Genomic DNA, 15,965 nt, shown 5'->3' with positions numbered 1-15,965 from the left:
TCAGGAAAGATCTAGGCTTCGAGTAGGTCAAATCATCAAACCAATGGACTGGGAGCCATCACAGATATGACGAACAGTCAAGTAGGCTACTTTCTAGTCTTTCGTCTGGAAATTCGTAGTAACAATACAATGTATGACGATAACATGTTAACACCATTCGCCACCACTAATATTGATATTCAAATTATTGTAAATAAAAACTTGATATTGGGTCGAAAAACAGCAGTTCTCCATGTTGGTGGTCTTCTTATATTATCAGTATCTCGTCTTCTCGCGGTTTAAAATATTTTTATTAATCGAGTTAGTATTTGTTTCGTATGAACTATGTTAATGTAATAAAGCGTAGACCAAATCCAACCACCTACACCTAATTTCAGACTGGCAGTTCCGGCCAATTTAAAGGGTGTGTTTGGGAATATTTATATCATAGATGTAATGAAGTGTTTGGATATTGGTGAAGCAATTTGAACATCTTTAAAACCAAATGAGGTTCATGAAACAATGATTACCGTTATAATGATATTAATGGCAAATCCACATTAACTTCACAATATTAAAACAAGACAGATACATATTGTTGAACACCGGGAGTAAGGATCATATCACAGTAGCTATTACTGCCCCTTACCACCTTAATATACAATAACATAAATATAATACATGTAGATCTTGAAATATTTTGATTTAGGGGAAGGGAAGATTCCATTCATTTGAAATTAATTGTTTTTGGTGAATGGATGCCATGGTTTGGTAGTCAGTAGTATATGCGTATTCCATTAAGTTAAAAGGCGATTGTCGACAAATCGCTATGCTATCCTTCATGAAGCAGCTTATTCATTTCCTGGTCAAAATCATTCGGAACTCAACATTGGATAATTGTTCAAATATTTGCTAAAATGACAGTAAGTCCAACCGTTGTCTGGGCGGCCTTCTCGATGTCAGATCATTCTGGTATCAAAAATGATTAGATCTTCGGCATTAGATTGCAGTTTTTTTAGGGATACCAAAAGACCTTAAGCAATAAATTTTAATATTCAAACGATTTATCATATTTATATTGGATATGTGTAAGTATGTGCCAATGCAATATCACTATTCTCCAATAACAGTATAAATGGCATACATATATCTCCATATATATACCTGCTTAAATGAAATTTTTTTTAAAGTCTTGTTTTGCCACATTCTCCACTATACTTCAATAGAAGATCTGTATCTCTTGTTGATTTTAATTATTTGTAGAAATATATTTCCATGTACAAAAATATTCAAAACATAGCTACCAGAATAGTGTAAAGCGCCTTTGGGTTTCGCCACAGGTTGAAGATAGGGGTCAATGTTTCTATTAATATTTATTGTGATTTATCGTCTGTGAATATTTTAAGAAAATGTCTTCAACGCGCGTATGGACTCGAGCTACCCTCAAATTAAATCATTCATTTACTTCAGCGATCCAGCCCATGGATTGTCCATTAATATTCATTAGAATACCTGGTTTGATCTCGAAAGACATGGAGATGTAGATCTGGGGTGTTAATATGACAGTAAACTAAGGCCCTACAGGCTGTGTTCCTTGGACAGTGCTGTTGATAAACATGGAAATTGGATAGCTTCGTCATTCAGTAAAATGTTAAATTATTCATTTGGGCTTTTGTACTCATTTTGGGCTAGTGGGCCCGAAATGAAATAGACCAAGAAATGTAATCTGGGGTACTAATTTGATAGTGAACAACCCTAATTCCTACAGGCTGCGCTTCCTCGACAGTTGGAAAGCTTGGTCATTCAGTTTTTTGCACTCATTTTGTGCTCACCTTCATGATTTTGTCGGCTTTTAAAATGACTGTATTTTCAATTTGTTTCAATTTGTCTTTGTGAGAGACATTCTCCATAATGTTGGATATAAAAATAGCAAGGTCATAGACAGTAATCATTAAAAGAATACATGGATATTGATACCTGGATTATATTAGACACATGTAATGTCTAGCCTAGATAATGTATCATTAATATATCCATGTTACTGAACAAAGCAAACCATGTAATTATTACATGTGACGGGATGACAACCTTTACTAGTCGTTTACATGGTATTAAATAATGATACTTGATTATCAAAAATGGTCCTTGATTATTAAATAATGGTCCTTGATCATTAAATAATGGTCCTTGGTTATTAAATAATGGTCCTTGGTTATTAAATAATGGTCCTTGGTTATTAAATAATGGTCCTTGTTATTAAATAATGGTCCTTGGTTATTAAATAATGGTCCTTGATTATTAAATAATTGTCCTTGATTGTCAAAAATGGTTCTTGATTATTAAATAATGGTCCTTGGTTATTAAATAATGGTCCTTGATTATTAAATAATGGTCCTTGGTTATTAAATAATGGTTCTTGGTTATTAAATAATGGTCCTTGGTTATTAAATAATGGTCCTTGGTTATTAAATCAAACTCTAAGAAATTAATGGTTTAGATTTTCATGTAATTTCCTTACCAATTTTTGGGGTCATCGCCGAAAACTTGACAAACTAAACAGTTTGTGCTGCATTCTACTTTCATGAAGTTGTAGAGTAAAATTATGCATGTTATGTTGAAAAAGTGAACAATTTGATTGAATCAGACTTTTGTTTTATAGTGTATCTCCAGCATTGCAGTATTATTAATTATGTACGTTTTATTTCATTTTCGTTATTTTGTCTATTGTAAAAGTTTTTTTTTTCAAAGTAGTACCACGGTACGACGAAATCGAAAGGTGTCAGATGTTAATGCAAAATCTTAGAAAATGTGTCTATGTTAGCTGCAATATTTACCTGTCTAGAGAAAGCTAATACGATCTGATATCTAATTATGGTCGACATCCACCTTTCACTGTTTTTCAATTAATAAACATAGGAATATCACGCGATCTTTAGTTGTGCTGGATAATTGAGTAAACTGATACATATTTATAGTGTGCTGATCATTAATAATCCCGTAGTGAATCTTATTAACTCTGCTGGTAGTTTGACAGGTACCAACATGTGTCAATATGAGACATGATTGTGGTTATCCACAACAAAATGCACTGCAGAGATGATAGTCCAGATATCTACAAATGTGAAAAAAAGAGTAAAGCCGATTCCCTTTAAATCACAAAAAGAAATACTGAAACGATACTTATCAATTTGTGCTAAGATATATCCTTTAATTTTGTCAATATCCTACGATTATGGAGAAAATAAAGTCAGACAGTTTTAAGTATTTTCTTTTTTTAATTGTTAACATGAGACTTTTATTTATGTAACGAAAAGTGTAACTACCTTTACATATGATCTACAAAGGTAAATTATTTCTTATACATTTTGAGACCTTATTCTCAAAAACGTACGTTTGACAAAATTCAGATTTTAATCTGATCGGATAATAAAACTAAATTTGAATTCAAAATACTGAACAAGAAAATCATCTTAAGTCAAGTTTTCAAGAATATGGCCTCTGGTTGTTGATCTACCCTCGGTTTTAGGGTCTTGCACCCATACGTTTCATTGTGCTATTATAGTTGACCATTGAAATCAGCTTCATCTTAAATCACAATCTTTGGCATTAAATCTGAAAAAAATCCGTCCGCTTTCATAAGATATATTTTTTCTTTTTCCAGGGCCCTCTCATCAGTGGTGGCTCTAGGAGCCAATATAATCTGCAACAAAATTCCAGGAATGGCTCCGAAACAGAGAGCCATTTGTCGGAGCAGGCCTGATGCCATTGTTTCAATCGGTGAAGGCGCTAAATTGGGATTAACGGAATGTCAATATCAATTTCGTTTTATGAGATGGAATTGTTCCACATTAGATTCCAATGATTCTATGTTCGGTTACGAATCACTAGGCGGTAAGTTTTACTCTGATTTTAGTTTCGTCGTTAAGTTTAGAATATAAAAGAGTCTCGCAACATGGCGGGTAGGCCTACTTACTGGACTTCATTGGGAAGAGCTGAGATATTTCAAATTCGCTTTTCTGACCTATATAGCAACTTATTTTGGCTAATGAAGACCGGAGATTTTCTTACGACAGCGTCCTACTCTTTCGATTTCCAACTGGGATCTTTAACGTGCACAGCCTGTAGTACACCTTACCTCGGTTTATTGTCTCTTCCGAACAACTAGGCGGTTTTTTGCCACGCCAGCCCCCCCTCATCACTGACATTGGGAAACCGTCAACTAAGACAAGGCACATAGATCTATATGAGAGTAGGACAGTCATCATTCATCAGTTTACTTTATTTATCAATACGAACAATAAGACTAGCGGGAAACATACAATAATAGATGTATGAACTCATTTTGTTTACAGTAATTCAACTTGAGTTTATTCAGGTGGGTGTTGGCCAGTTATTGTTATCATCTTAATCCTATTGTGTCCTTAAATTGATAAAAAAAATACTCCCATCGAGCTTCACCTTAAAGAACGACACCTTTCTAAATTAAGGTGCATATATTTATATCTAAAAATATATCCGTGAACATTCCTAACTAACGCACCCATTTAGATACACACCATTTAAATTCCCTAGGCGATTCAACAATGCTTTTTATAACAGTGCTCTCTTAAATAGTCAAGAGCCGTCTTTGATTGGAATAACTATGAATTGCATAGACAGTTGTCGATTTGGGAAGTTACTATCGTTGAATCTGATACATGACTTACAGTATTGGTATCAATCATGTCTCATTTCGGAATGACGAAGGAATTCTCTGTTATATAATCTGTCCAGTATGTTCCAGTTTAAATATTTTCATCAATAGGCCTACCCATAAAAGAAATAAAAGACAGTGGATAATATCACAATTCGCCCACCTCGACACGCAGTTGGTTAAACAACGGTACAGTACGGCAAAGTTCTCGCTTTATCTTCCCTATATGATTAAATAATTAGACAGTTTGTCGAATCCTTATAGGGTCAAATTCTAAGTTCAAGGGGTAAATAAAAAAGTGCTTAAATTCGAACTTTTCTAGAACACTTGGACCGACGGATGAACATAAACAAAACGTTATGTGGGCGTATTTCCTAAATACTTCTGGTTTTTGAAAAGTAATGTGCGTCACCAGAAAACAAAATAATCATTTTAATCCCTTTGTTGGTATTATCAAGTGTATTTCATTGAAGTTTTTTTTTAAACAAAGTTGTTCTTTTCTTTCTAAATTGGTCATTTTTGTACATTTTCTCACACTTTCCTGAGAAAGACAATTTTTTTTTCTATTGTGTCCATTCACAACATTTACTTACTGTAGTAACGAATTCATTCAAGATTTTCGTACCCGATAACTTTCTATTTCTATCATGATACCGCCATTCAGAACATCCCGAGGCTAGCATAGATTTCTTGATAGCTGTCAATATTTTCTGTATTTTGAATAACTGCTTAGTTATGGACCCTCTTTGGTCATTTTTAGATGCAATCCCCTCCTTCCCCATCCTGTGTTGTTGCGGATATTTCAGCATTAAGTCCAAACAATTACTCAAATCATTTGCTATTACAGACAAAGAGCTCAAATTATATTACTAGTATTACTTGATACTACAAAATACTGTTCATTTAGGCTTAGTAGTTTAAATATTTAATTCTGAAAGGTGGTGTGAATAACTACATCTGTACTTTGTTGGTAAAGCATATAATTGGATGATGTTATCCTTTCAAGGCTGACAGCATTGAATAAGCTTTTTTTCTTTTAAACCCACACGGTATGTTTTCATAAGCTGGATTCTCCATTAATCATCGGAAACAGTATTTTGCCACAACAGGGCAATTTCATACATTGAAAAAATCATATCTAGATAAGGTCTTCAGAATCTAAAATAAGTCCCTAATCCTGCATTTCTTCGAAAAGAGTAATCGGTATCAATGCAAGCTCAGGGCACTGCAAAACGCTCCGAATAGCTAACTCATGATACTTTTGTTTATTGATTTCAGGTACAAAAGAAGCAGCTTTTATTTATGCTATGACGTCGGCTGGTGTTAGTTATGCTATAACTCAGTCATGTGGATTGGGAAGTTTACCGAATTGTGGCTGTGATAAAGACAAAGGGGATGGGAAATTAGCTCCCCAGGGCTGGAAGTGGGGTGGGTGTAGTGCGGACATTAAACATGGATTACGTTTAGCCAGAAAATTCATGGATGCACGAGAAATCGCACAAAATGCTAGGTCTTTAATGAACTTACATAATAATAGAGCCGGCAGAAAGGTTTGTATATCTTTGTTTTATTTTTGTGGTGTACTTTTCGTTTTTATTTTTATCTTGACAGTTATGACACGGATTGTTTTTGAAACGTAAACCTTTATTGGTAGTCATATCTGTATAAGTATCATATATATCTACTCCTAATACAAGCTTAAGTAGTTCCAAATGAAACCTATGGAAGGTGTTCTGTTCATTGAGAAAGGTGGTTTCATGAAATGCTGAAACGCATTGATGATTAGAATGTAAATTGTCGAAACGCTGTATCACAGAATAAGATTTTTTTTTACATTAGAGCTTAATGTTATATGCCCTGTCTTGCACCTTCCTTCTTCAGAACATAAAATGGATAAAATACACATAAAAAATTTTTCATGACCTTGGTGAAATAGCAATTTCTAATTTGATATATTTTTGTCCCCCTAACGCTTTGCCCATAGTTTCTAGTGCGCAATTTACATCAAATAATAAATATCTTATCTGATGAAAATTGACTGCATGATATTAAAAAATAAATTTCTTTTTGATTGTATCGATTTTCTATGTCTCAAAACGGTTTAAAATAGAGAATATGAAAAAATCTTAAAATACGAAATATTGTTGTCGCTTTATCTGATCGAGTGATCAAATTTGCCCGAGGCAATCGATAATGACATTTTGATTTTAGAGACAAATTTATTGCCTTTCTTACATTTTTGGCAAATAAACAAACAATAGAAATTATTGTTGTTTTAAAAGATGCTTTTTATTTCGATATAACTGATAATATAGTTTCCTATCTCCATATTACTTATAGTATAGTTTCCTATCTCCATATTACTTATAGTATAATTTCCTATCTCCATATTACTTATAGTATAGTGTCCTATCTCCATATTACTTATAGTATAGTGTCCTATCTCCATATTACTTATAGTATAGTGTCCTATCTCCATATTACTTATAGTACAGTTTCCTATCTCCATATTACTTATAGTATAGTGTCCTATCTCCATATTACTTATAGTATAGTGTCCTATCTCCATATTACTTATAGTATAGTGTCCTATCTCCATATTACTTATAGTATTGTTTCCTATCTCCATATTACTTATAGTATAGTGTCCTATCTCCATATTACTTATAGTATAGTGTCCTATCTCCATATTACTTATAGTATAGTGTCCTATCTCCATATTACTTATAGTACAGTTTCCTATCTCCATATTACTTATAGTATAGTGTCCTATCTCCATATTACTTATAGTATAGTGTCCTATCTCCATATTACTTATAGTACAGTTTCCTATCTCCATATTACTTATAGTATAGTGTCCTATCTCCATATTACTTATAGTACAGTTTCCTATCTCCATATTACTTATAGTATAGTGTCCTATCTCCATATTACTTATAGTATAGTGTCCTATCTCCATATAACTGATAATATTGTTTCCTATCTCCATATTACTTATAGTATAGTGTCCTATCTCCATATTACTTATAGTATAGTGTCCTATCTCCATATTACTTATAGTACAGTTTCATATCTCCATATTACTTATAGTATAGTGTCCTATCTCCATATTACTTATAGTATAGTGTCCTATCTCCATATTACTTATAGTATAGTGTCCTATCTCCATATTACTTATAGTATTGTTTCCTATCTCCATATTACTTATAGTATAGTGTCCTATCTCCATATTACTTATAGTATTGTTTCCTATCTCCATATTACTTATAGTATAGTGTCCTATCTCCATATTACTTATAGTATAGTGTCCTATCTCCATATTACTTATAGTACAGTTTCCGAACTCGATATTACTTATAGTACAGTTTCCGAACTCGATATTACTTATAGTATAGTTTCCTATCTCCATATTACTTATAGTATAGTGTCCTATCTCCATATTACTTATAGTATAGTTTCCGAACTCGATATTACTTATAGTATAGTTTCCTATCTCCATATTACTTATAGTATAGCTTCCTATCTCCATATTACTTATAGTATAGTTTCCTATCTCCATATTATTTATAGTATAGTTTCCTATCTCCATATTACTTATAGGATAGTGTCTTATCTCCATATTACTTATAGTATAGTTTCCTATCTCCATATTATTTATAGTATAGTGTCCTATCTCCATATTACTTATAGTATAGTTTCCGAACTCGATATTACTTATAGTATAGTTTCCTATCTTGATGCATAGTTTCCTATCTCGATAGTACTCAAAGGATGGTTCCCTATCTCGATATTCCTTGTAAAATAGTTCCCTTTTACGACAGATATGAAACATTGTTTCTTATCTCGATATTTTTTCGATAGAATATGTTGTTTTGTTTTTTTATCTCGATGTTACTTATAGTATAGTTTCCCATCTCGATTTCCCTTCTAGAATAGTTTCTTATCTCGACATTCCTTGTAGAATTGTTTCTTATCTCGATATTCCAAGTTTTCCATCTCGATTTACCTTCTAGAATAGTTTCTTATCTCGATATTCCTTGTAGAATTCTTTCTTATCTCGATATTCCTTGTAGAATTGTTTCTTATCTCGATATTCCATGTAGAACAGTTTCCTTTTTCGATGGAATATGTTGTATTGTTTCTTATCTCGTTGTTACTTATAGTATAGTTTCCCATCTCGATTTCCCTTCTTAAATAGTTTCTTATCTCGATATTCTTTGTAGAATAGTTTATTATCTCGATAATCCTTGTAGAATAGTTTCATATTGCTATAATCCTTGTAGTATAATTTCCTATCTCGATATTACTTGCAGTGTAGTTTCCTATCTCAACATTTCTGGTAGAAAATTTTTCTCAACATTCCTTGTAGAATAGTTTCCTATCTCGATATTCCTTGTAGAATAGTTTCCTATCTCGATATTCCTTGTAGAATAGTTTCCTATCTCGATATTTCTCGAAGAAAAGTTTCTTTCTCAATATTCCTTCTAGAATAGTTTGTTATCTCGATATTACTTGTAGAAAAGCTTCTTTTCTTGAAATAACTTGCAGAATAGTTTCCTATCTCCATATTACTTGCAGTACAGTTCCCTTTATCGATATCAATTGCAATATAGTTTTCATCTCAATATTCCTTGTTGTAAAGTTTCAAATTGGTTAACGCTAAAACACTTTGTAACGGTGTCGATAAATAATACCTTTGGAAACAATAAACGTTTCAAAATACTCGTAATATTTGCTTTGAGGTCATACTAACATGAGACAAAATTTGAAAAGATTTTTGAATCAAACGATTTTTATTGATAGAATTTATAGAAATAGAAAACTGTTCTGACCCAGAAATTGTTTTATTTCTTAAACGCATACACGCGAAAAAATATTTTCTCAACTGTTTATGAATGTGTTTGATTTTACTCTCTTGATGTGCTTTCCATTCACTTTCCTTTGAATGAAGTTTATTTGAAAGCTACTATAACATTGTATTGATATCCATACATGGTTCGCTGATTGCTTTACTTGATTGAACGACTTTCAAATAATAATAAAAACACATAAACGCGCCAACGAGTATTTAACACTTATGAAAGAGATACGAACATTATTTAAATGCGATCTGCCGTTGTTTTTTAATTCAGTCGAGAAATCTATAACTACTATCGGCACTTTTAGAAGACGTTTTGGGAGAAAGCATATTGCGATGAAGTAAGATTCTGACGATATCAAAATTGTACAGATATACCATTTTTGTAAAAAGAGGGGGGGGGATGTAAGTATTATGTAAATTGGGTCGCGGAAGTCTGAAAACGAATAAAATTCAATTATTCAAACTGTGTCTAGGTCGACTTCCACTTATGAAAATCTATACGCAGATTTGTTCTTGAAAGTTGTTAATTAAGAATCAAAAGATCAAAAGGCAGTGGGAAGTGGAATTAAAATTAAAATTTTACTGTAGAGCCAGACGTTTCATATAATGATTTTGTAGGTCAATTGAATCTACAGTGCATTTGCTGAACGTTATGCCTTGACATAGTCTAATTTTGACTTTGAAGGCATTGTTCTTCAAATGTACTGATTTTATCTTCCGAATTGTGATTCACCTTTTTCAATTCATTCATAAAAGGTCATGAATGAGATTTTTTTTTGCGTCTACAAATAAGGTGATAAAACACTCCTTTTCAACATGACATATTTTTGGTGATCTGGAACAATATAATACACATGCGTTTATTTGGAAGTGAATTAATTACTTTAAGTTTGTTTCTGTATAAATATATTGTCTCAGATATGACAATGTTCGAATACTAACTGCTCTTTATTCTACGCTCTAAAAGCTATCCTTTATGCAAGTTCTAATCAAAATATCGTTCATTATGCAAGTTCCAATAAAAAATCGTTCACTTTGCAAGTTCTAATAAAAATTGTTCACAATGCAAGTTCTAATAAAAATCGTTCACTATGCAAGTTCTAATAAAAATTGTTCTCTACGCAAGTTCTAATAAAAATCGTTCACTATGCAAGTACTAATAAAAATTGTTCACTATACATGTTCTAAAAAAAATCGTGCACTATAAAAGTTCTAATAAAAATCGTTCACTATGCAAGTTTTAATAAAAATCGTTCACTATACATGTTCTAAAAAAAATCGTGCACTAGAAAAGTTCTAATAAAAATCGTTCACTATGCAAGTTCTAATAAAAATCGTTCACTATACAAGTTCCAATAAAAATCGTTCACTATGCAAGTTCTAATAAAAATCGTTCACTATGCAAGTTCTAGTAAAAATCGTTCACTATGCAAGTTCTAATAAAAATTGTTCACTATAAAAGTTTTAATAAAAAATGTTCACTATGCAAGTTCCAATAAAAATTGTTCACTATGCAAGTTCTGACACAAATCATTCACTTTTCAAGTTCTCATACGTATTCGGTGTGAACAAGTTCTAAAACTATCCCTTAAGCAGTTTCTGTAAGCTATTCATTATGTAAGTTCTAAGATCGTTCACATTCCAAATTCTTATCAAAATCGTTTTCTTCTAGAGGTTTTTCTTTAGGGTCCTCAAACATTTAAAAAAAAACTCGCAACCACACAAGTTACAAATTTGCTTACTATTAAACTTTGACAAAACGTTCACTATGCAAATTCCAAGAATGTATCTGCAAAGAATCTAGAAGGTTGAAGAGAAATAGTTTTCGATCAAAGGTAGAGATATTAGTAGTTATTGGACCACCTCATTGATATTGTCGACTTTTGAACACCATATGAATTGTATATTTTGGTTATTTTTCGATAGGATAACATGTAACTATTAGTATATTAGGAAGACAATGTATATATTAAATTATATATCAAATCAGGTCATATACAGGTTAATTGAACATGTCCCTTTTGATTGACGCTTTACAAGATGACCATAAAGTGAACATAGTTTTTCCAATCAAATTTCATGTTCGGTTTTTATTAGGTTTAATATCAAATTAGTTATTTGGCTAGACATACACATAACAGATTAATGTCTTCTCTCTTGGTCTGAAACATTTATAAATTACATGGGTATGATTAGAGAAAGGTAGGGTTTGATTCTTAAAAATGTACAAGCGTAGGATGGGACCAAATTACTTCATTGAGAAATTCCATCTATTGTGATCTGGAATTAGATAATTAAATAACCCAGTAACACTGGTCCAAATTTCGATTCCAGCATAGGTAGATTTCGAAGAAAGGACAGATGGCTTCCCCCACCTGTACAGGCCTCGGATGGAACAAATACTTCATAAAATAGGTGGTCTGAATCGGCTGGGTATTTTTCTTCTTTTCTGTTCCAAAATCAGATAAAATAATAACTCCCTGAATAGTTTTACGTTTCTGTGAACAAGATTATCATTTAAGACCAATATTTTTTGTTTCAATCAGATCTCACCTTGCTAGTTCGGATTAGACAATTGCTAGCTCAATACTGCCGTCGTTTTATAATGTTCGCCATTCAATGTCGCTGTCCTGGTAAAATTTCCGTCATTGGACATGGCTTGTCTTCATTTCCCCATTTAGTGGGAGAAAGGTAAAAATGCACCCAGAAAATAGCGGAACCTTTTTAAAATAACCAACTTAGCAATGGACCCGCTAGCTGTATTCTAAAATTGAATCTTCACGATTCAAAAGGGGACTATAGCTTAATATTTCATGTTTTTACCCAATTATGTGGAACGTGTCGTTGATAGACAAATAACGTGCTTATATTGACCTCATCATAACAAAAAGATGATCCTCGACCAAATTTCGGAGGGAAAAGAAAATATCCCTTAACAAAAGATTGGACAATGGACTTGATGAAAGAGGCATCGGGTATCGTTTATTTATTCTCGGATGTCCAGGTTAACTACTGGACCAAATGTATATTTAGAAAATACTTGGCTGTTTTTTCTTGTGTAAATGATGTTTTCCAGGTAGAATTTCTACTGTACCACCCATGAATCAGATCGAGGTCTTGTAGCCTGAATTTATAATCAAATTTGTATCACCAACTAGTTCGTGGTGGTTTTATATTAGACTGAGAAAATCTCAAGTCATTTCATGATTTCAATCTTTGTGCGGTATTCAAAAATCTTTGTTTTGATCTATATTAATTTTCATATTAATTTCTCTCTTCGAGTGCCTTGTGCATGACAGAAAATCGCCGCAAAGTTTTTGTAACGTTTGCCAAATCATTGTACTGTTGTTGTAATAAAATGTGTTTAAATCAAAAAGCGATCGCCGTACCATTTGTGATTAGGATAGCTCTAGTAAGGAAGTAGTATACTGTTAAGTTGGAAGATGGTGACGATGCAGGAAAACAAGATATTCAGTCTGATATAAAAGAAACTCGAAAGACAGTAAAAGCTTCTTCTAACTCGAAAAGTTGATTCAAAATGTCGACACTAGATCGAAAGTCCGATATTGCAAAAGGCAGTAACAGTTTAAGAACGTACTGAAACTAAATTAAGCGTTAAAAATACAATGCAAGCCGCGAACAGCATCAGAATTTGAACATTTCGAAATACTTGTGATAGTCTTTATTACACACAGACATGCATACATGTTGGAATTTCCAACAACAGTAGTTGTATAGGTTTGTACTGTTGTTACCCCGAAATAACTGAAACAAGAAAGAGAAGGCTTTCTTTTATTCAACACTGGGTTTGTGGGAAAAAGTAATTACGCACCCAAGTTGATAAATCTAAAGACAAACACACAGTACATTAGTCGCATTGTTCAGACGACTTTTTCACTCATTTCAACCAACTTTAATATTCTATTCCCTTGTCTTTCATCCCTTTACAGTTTCTACTCTTGTCGACATCACTGCGTTACATAATCCTGACATGCGAGAGTTAAATTATTTTTTTCAAAGATGTCTCAGAAAAGTTAGTTTACATTCACAACATGTTTTCATTAAGTCTCAGTCGGTAAGCTTTTTGGATTTTTGAGATTCACAAGTTTCAATCCGTTTTGATGTTGCCATTAACAGACTAGGATATTATCATAGTGTACCATCAAGAGCAAGAGGTCAAATCAGATGTTTCTGTTTAGCCAGGAAGGGTTAGAGTATCTCTTGTTGTCATTTAGTGTTATAAATCGAGGACTTTGTGACAAAACCTCGTACTATTCTATTTTCATGTTCTCCTTATCAGGACATTTGGATCAAGAACTTTGAAGCTAAAAGATTCTCGTATTTGTATCTGGAAACGTTATTGATCAATATTATTTCTGTTGTCATTAATCAACTTTCTTGGAACACAAATGATTGGGAACAGGCTTTGCTTATGTTATCCTTCCCAGATATTAAATATTAAACAAACTCGATTAGAATTCAAACGTATTGTACGTTATCTACAACTTGCTAAACGCACAGTTATGCCTTACGTTCGGAATATATTAAAAGGTGTGACCAATTTTGTCATAAAAACCCACCAAGAAGGATTTTTATTGGTATATGAATTTTTTTTCAGAATCATTTTAAATATTTTTTGATTATTCGGATTTTTTCGACGAGCAATAACAGCATATTATCGTTGTCCCTCTGCACTGAAAACGACTAACACCAGTCAAATATTCCCTTTTCGTACTTCTGATTTGAACGGTTGAAAAATATCGATCCTTTGGTTAGCGTCTGTTTTTCGTTGTTTGATGTTTCATTTTTATTCTACCGCCCTTACACAAAGTTATTTATGTTCTTTAATTATAGTATTACCAGTACTTTACGCAATTATAATTCATTATCAACATGCCGAAATCAAAGGGTCTATAATCCGTTAACATGTGGGAATGAAACTTGAGGTTATGTGAATATCTTTTTATACTCGAGTGTTCTTTAAGATCAAAACATTAATGAAGTTATGTCTATTTCTCTCGACTGTATTCTTTGTAATCTATAGTTCAAAATCTTACTGAGTTACCCCCCAGATACACGGAGTATTCATTGATTTTGTTGGCTTTTATATATTTGTGAATTGCGTTTGGATATGCATTTGTTGTTTTTTTTTGTCAGATAGGGACGGAATGACCTAACACAGTACTTCTGAACCTCGGGCAGATCTATTCCTCCACAAAATAAATTCATCATTTTGAAACGTATTTCACTCGAAAAATTTATCCAACGAATAACCATGAATAGATATAAAATCATACACCACATATCAAGATAGTTCAATGTGACCCTTGGACTGAATGTTCCCACGATTTTTGGTATGTCCTGGGTGAATGATGTCAGTCGTAGATCACCTTGCCTCCTAATTCCTCTCGTGTTCGACGATTCCTCCCATTTCTATAACTGGAATTAATTCCTCCCGATGGTCTTCCAATTCCTCCCTTGGGAGAAATTCCTCACCTGCTGAGAATCATTGACTAACAGATTTTGAACTGTGAAAGGGAATTCCATTTAATACTGTTAATGTTATGTAGATTATTGAACGCGGTAAGCATTTTAAATGTTCAGCTTGCTGCTAGGATGTTATTGAAATAATAGTGTTTTTATTTTTTTTCAGGCCGTTAAAGATAATATGGGAACAGATTGCAAGTGTCACGGCGTTTCCGGTTCATGTACAATGAAAACGTGTTGGACAACATTACCTCCTTTTCGAAAGATAGGAGACTCTTTGAAAAAGAGATATAAAAAATCAAAAATAGTGGTGCCATATTTAGGACGACGTGCTCGAACGGCGGTGACATTAATATTAAAACGTGCTAAAAGACCACACAGAAAACCCAGAAGAAGTCATCTGGTGTATCTGGATAAATCCCCCAATTATTGTGATTTTGACGGAAAAACTGGATCCTTAGGAACAGTTGGTAGGAAGTGTAATCGTACAACAAAAGACACGGACGGTTGTGACTTGATGTGTTGTGGACGTGGCTATAATACGCATCAATATACGCGTACGTGGCAGTGTAACTGTAAATTTCACTGGTGTTGTTATGTTAATTGCAATAAGTGTAGTGAACGAACGGAAGAGTATACTTGTAAATAAAATAGAGTTTTAATATAGAAACATAATTATTGTTCATTAGAATATTTGCAAAGAAGTAAGTTTAGTTTCCTTTTCATTATAGAACTTTAATTTACAGAAAAAGGAGCTGTGAGCCTGTATATAACGTCCCGACTACCAGCAAGTGTGGTTGCTCGCAGATTTCGACCAATTTTTCAGTCGACGGTGACGTTGGGTCTTAATGTAACTGCATCTAGATTCTGCCAGACGCAAGGTCGACCCGAATGCCACAAGAATGTCATATTAGAAACATTAGATGCCAGGAAAAGGCCAGTATT

The 15,965-nt window shown here is 33.0% G+C and overlaps 1 protein-coding gene across 1 annotated transcript; it reads left to right on the top strand.

The window, feature by feature from the left end:
• Positions 1–896: 896 nt before the first annotated feature.
• Positions 897–15,669, top strand: LOTGIDRAFT_179503 (hypothetical protein; the record flags this gene model as incomplete). The annotated part of the gene is made up of 4 exons (XM_009065838.1): positions 897–937; positions 3,641–3,870; positions 5,951–6,222; positions 15,187–15,669. 4 exons carry the CDS (start codon positions 897–899, stop codon positions 15,667–15,669), a joined length of 1,026 nt encoding a protein of 341 aa, XP_009064086.1.
• Positions 15,670–15,965: the final 296 nt, after the last annotated feature.

Source organism: Lottia gigantea (genome assembly GCF_000327385.1).
Source record: "Lottia gigantea unplaced genomic scaffold LOTGIsca_71, whole genome shotgun sequence".
Lineage (NCBI taxonomy): Eukaryota > Metazoa > Mollusca > Gastropoda > Lottiidae > Lottia > Lottia gigantea.
The sequence above is the reverse complement of the archived record's forward strand: the minus strand, read 5'-3'. Positions and strand labels throughout refer to the sequence as shown.